The sequence below is a fragment of the Morone saxatilis genome, unplaced genomic scaffold (genome assembly GCF_004916995.1).
Source record: "Morone saxatilis isolate NCDOM2014 unplaced genomic scaffold, NCSU_SB_2.0 Contig1, whole genome shotgun sequence".
Lineage (NCBI taxonomy): Eukaryota > Metazoa > Chordata > Actinopteri > Moronidae > Morone > Morone saxatilis.
This window is the reverse complement of record NW_023339651.1, coordinates 12,135,420-12,139,047: the sequence shown is the minus strand read 5'-3', so window position 1 is coordinate 12,139,047 and position 3,628 is coordinate 12,135,420. Positions and strand designations below refer to the sequence as shown.

General features: G+C 41.8%; 1 protein-coding gene across 1 annotated transcript in view; it reads right to left on the bottom strand.

The window, feature by feature from the left end:
- Positions 1–3,222, bottom strand: part of LOC118331169 (heparan sulfate glucosamine 3-O-sulfotransferase 2-like) — a 4,956-nt gene extending 1,734 nt beyond the window's left edge. Inside the window, exon 1 of the mRNA XM_035665959.1 lies at positions 2,720–3,222. Coding sequence (XP_035521852.1) covers positions 2,720–3,222 — 503 coding nt within the window. The remainder of the gene's footprint in view (positions 1–2,719) is intronic.
- Between the last annotated feature and the right edge of the window lie 406 nt (positions 3,223–3,628).

Here is a 3,628-nt window from a genome sequence, read left to right as displayed (position 1 = left end):
TCATTTTGATGCTACACTGACTTGTAATAGGGTGAATGGTGCCTCTGTCATTCCCACTCTGTGCCCCGTACACCTGTTCTTGCACTATGTAACTTTGATTCTGGTGAAACTGCATCATATTTTATGGAGAAAATGTTTTCTGCTTTTCCCTCTGATGGCCTCTGGCTGCTTCACCTCAACTCGTTGTGATTTACAGAGTTTTCTGATGGATAGAAAAGTTTACTAGTTGCTAAAAAAAAGTGAACTGGTAAACTAGTTATCTCAATCTGTGATGCCTGGGCTGGGAGCTCAAAGCACCGCGGGCGTGTTGGTATATTTACACCTTACACAGGTTTTCAGGCCCAGGGCGAGGCCAGGGGGGGAACGCTGATGGGGACCAGAGTAAGAGTAAGCTAGAAAGAGAAAAAGAGAGACTGACCGAGCAAGAAGAGGAAATCTCAGACTGGCTTTTAGTTGTTGGCAAGAGCTTTGTAAAAATAAAAGGCTGCAAGACAGACACTGTTCTTGCTGTTGGACTATTAAGTAGGCTAGAACCTGATGTAGATTGGTGCAGTCCAAGTGTGGTTTTCAACCCATTTATCTTAGTGCCCCCAGGTTGGATACGAGGCATCAGTGCAGAGAATTGAGAATTTGGATGATGCAATGAATAGCTACTTGACAAACAAATACAAGTAAGTGGTGCTTCCTGTTTAAACTAGCTGGTTATTTAGCTGGCACACGAGCTATGATATTATGTTGATTGAAACAGCTGCAAAATGAACACTGGAGCATCAAAATGGACAGAGCCAATTTAAAAGGGTACAGATGAATTTTCTGTGCTTACATTCTTGATAGGTTTGTTGTCCCCAAACAACCCGTGAAATAACTTGTTTTCATTTTGTTTTTCCACGCCCCACCTGGCTCTGCGCCATAGCCTTTAGCACCGCTCATACATTATTACATTTCTTCTCATTTGTTCTCACTCGTCAAGTCACCATCTGATGCATTAATGCAAGTTAACTTCAGGGATTTTTATCACTCCTCATTTTTATTTATTCTTTTGTTTAAATATTATAAAAAACACACGCACAGTACACTCCGTTGTATGTTGAGAATGAGATTATTCAAAACAATAGTTTGGCCTTTATTGATGAGTGTTTACAAGAGAGTTTCTGAGAAGCAACTCTTTGTTTTGAAGACAATCCTCAAAAGTCAGACAGTCAGGCATTTGACCTTTTCTCCAAAGCTTTGACAGCTGACAATCAAACTACGGTAATAGGCGAAGGTTCACATCTGGATCACATCTCTAAGACACATCTCTGAGATAAAAGGGTTTCAGCCTGAAGACTGCCAATTAGTGGAGATACTTTCAGTCCATAATTGTTTTATAATACCACTGATACACATTCTTCCTCCAGGCTACTTGACAGCCAATCATTAACATGAAATGTATTTAGACATCGATCTGTCTTTGATTGGTTGTCTGTTTGTGTACATATGTGCACAATATTTCATAAACCAGAATATACTTAGGGTCTAAATCTGTAATTAAGTAGTTTAAATAATGATGTTGATATTTCTTGAAATATACTGTATATATATATAGCGACTCTCTCAGTAAGCAGCACTTAGCTAAAGGTGGCACTTTAACAATCAATAAATCATCATTTATTTTTAGATATTAGTTTAACTGCCACATACAAACAAGACAACAGCTCACAGGCCTCCCTGCTACACCAGGCCTGTGTACTGCTGTTTACATTGTTCGCCTCCAGAGGATGGATTTTATGAGAAATGTGATTAATGCTTTACAGTAAATCCAAAAAAAGAGGGCCAGTGTTCTGCCGATGTAAACAGAGGTCAGGCCTCCAAAGTTTTGTGCAATACGGACGTGAAATGAGCGGAGAGACTGCAGAAAACACATCCAGCATGTTTACCTACCTCAAAACATAATGTACACAGAGAGACACAAAGGGGAAGGAAGGAGGACAAGACCAAAATCACAATTTTGACGGTAAGCAGCTGATTTAGCGTAAAAGGTCATTTTCAGAGGCACTTGTACTAATAGAACTCAATTACGTAATTCCATCACTACAGAATTTATATAGATGTTTTGTCAGGAAGCACCCCCTCAAATAATAGAAATAGGCTACTTATGAAGACATTTAAAAGAAGAAGAAGAAGAAGTAGAAAAGGGCATACTATAGCAACATATGAAAAACTACAAGTAGTCTGATCTCTCTTTGAATTCCTTTTGTAGAAATTTAGAGTTAATTAAGTTAAATTGGCCAAAAAATATAAGCAAAATAGTCATATGGTTTACTGTATAGCACATTTTACATGACATTGTATCCTCATCACTCAGTCAGGCTGGAGGGAACAGGCTTACAGTAAGCAGATGCAGTTTAGTATGATACAAGCACAGCTGACCATCAGCCTTAAATGTCCAGAGACTCCCAGGAGTCTTTGAGGAGCCCTGCCAAATGGCTACTCTTCTACTAATTAGGACTGCTCATTACTCATCCCTCTAACAGAACTGCAAAACAGTCACTCGTATAGTTCAGATTTAACTGTTCACAATGTAGAAACATTTACAATTCATCACTTCGGCAATCTCTGATTTCTTGGCACAAACCCCGATCAGGCTGGTGTCATTTGCAGGTTATCTATTTGAAGGTTAAATTACACAACCACTGGGGTAGATACAACGCTCACCTGTGCAGGTGAGAAATGCTCTTACCTGTACCACTCCAGTCCTCTATCATAGTTCCTGTCAAAGAAGTGCGTCTCGGTACCAGCCGCTCGTACGTCGGGATGAATTCTTATGAACTCCAGAACAGCTCTGGTTCCTCCTTTTTTCACCCCAACTATGATGGCATTTGGTAACTTTTTATTCCCAAACTTTAAGTTGCCCATGGGGGGACTGGGCGTGTCGTTCCCAACGTTGTGGACAGTCGAAGGAGGTCTTTGGTCGGTTTTCAGCCGAGATGCCTCAACACTACTCGGTCTCGCATCCAACGGCAAAACGCAAGATAGCGATTTCTGAATGCGCTTTTTGGCTCCATCAGCCAGGACGCGCTGACAGCTGGGCGTCGGATCACCTGAATGTTGCATGATGGTATCGGCAGGAAACAGTGCACAGTAGCACAAATATGATAGGAAAAGGGATAATAAGCAGATGGATGTTCTTGTGAGCCGATGTGAGAAGGGAAGAAGTCGACTGAAGAGGAGCACGCATGCCATCTCTCCATTGATATGAACAGTGCATGATTTTCTAATTGATTTTTGTATCGTTCCGTCTTTTCTGATTTTTTTTGGTCGCTGAAGTGGCCGAACTATCCACTGTCTCCAAAAGCAGATAAACCAACAACTTTTGCGCCTCGTCAGTTGCTGAACACTTCCATCACTTCACCGCGGAGTATATTAACAAAATCCATCGGCGTCCCGTCTCCTCAGGTCGTTAATTGAGAAGGTATCCGTCGATGCGCACTCAGTTTGGAAATAACATCCTCCTGTAAAACTCCTGGACGCCTCCATGGTCATCGCGCAAAGCAGAGGGAGTGCGCTCTCTGACAGCTCCAAACCGGCTGAGCGACAGGAAATATTTCTACACGGTGACGTCAGAGCATCTTTGCACCCCCCCCCCCCC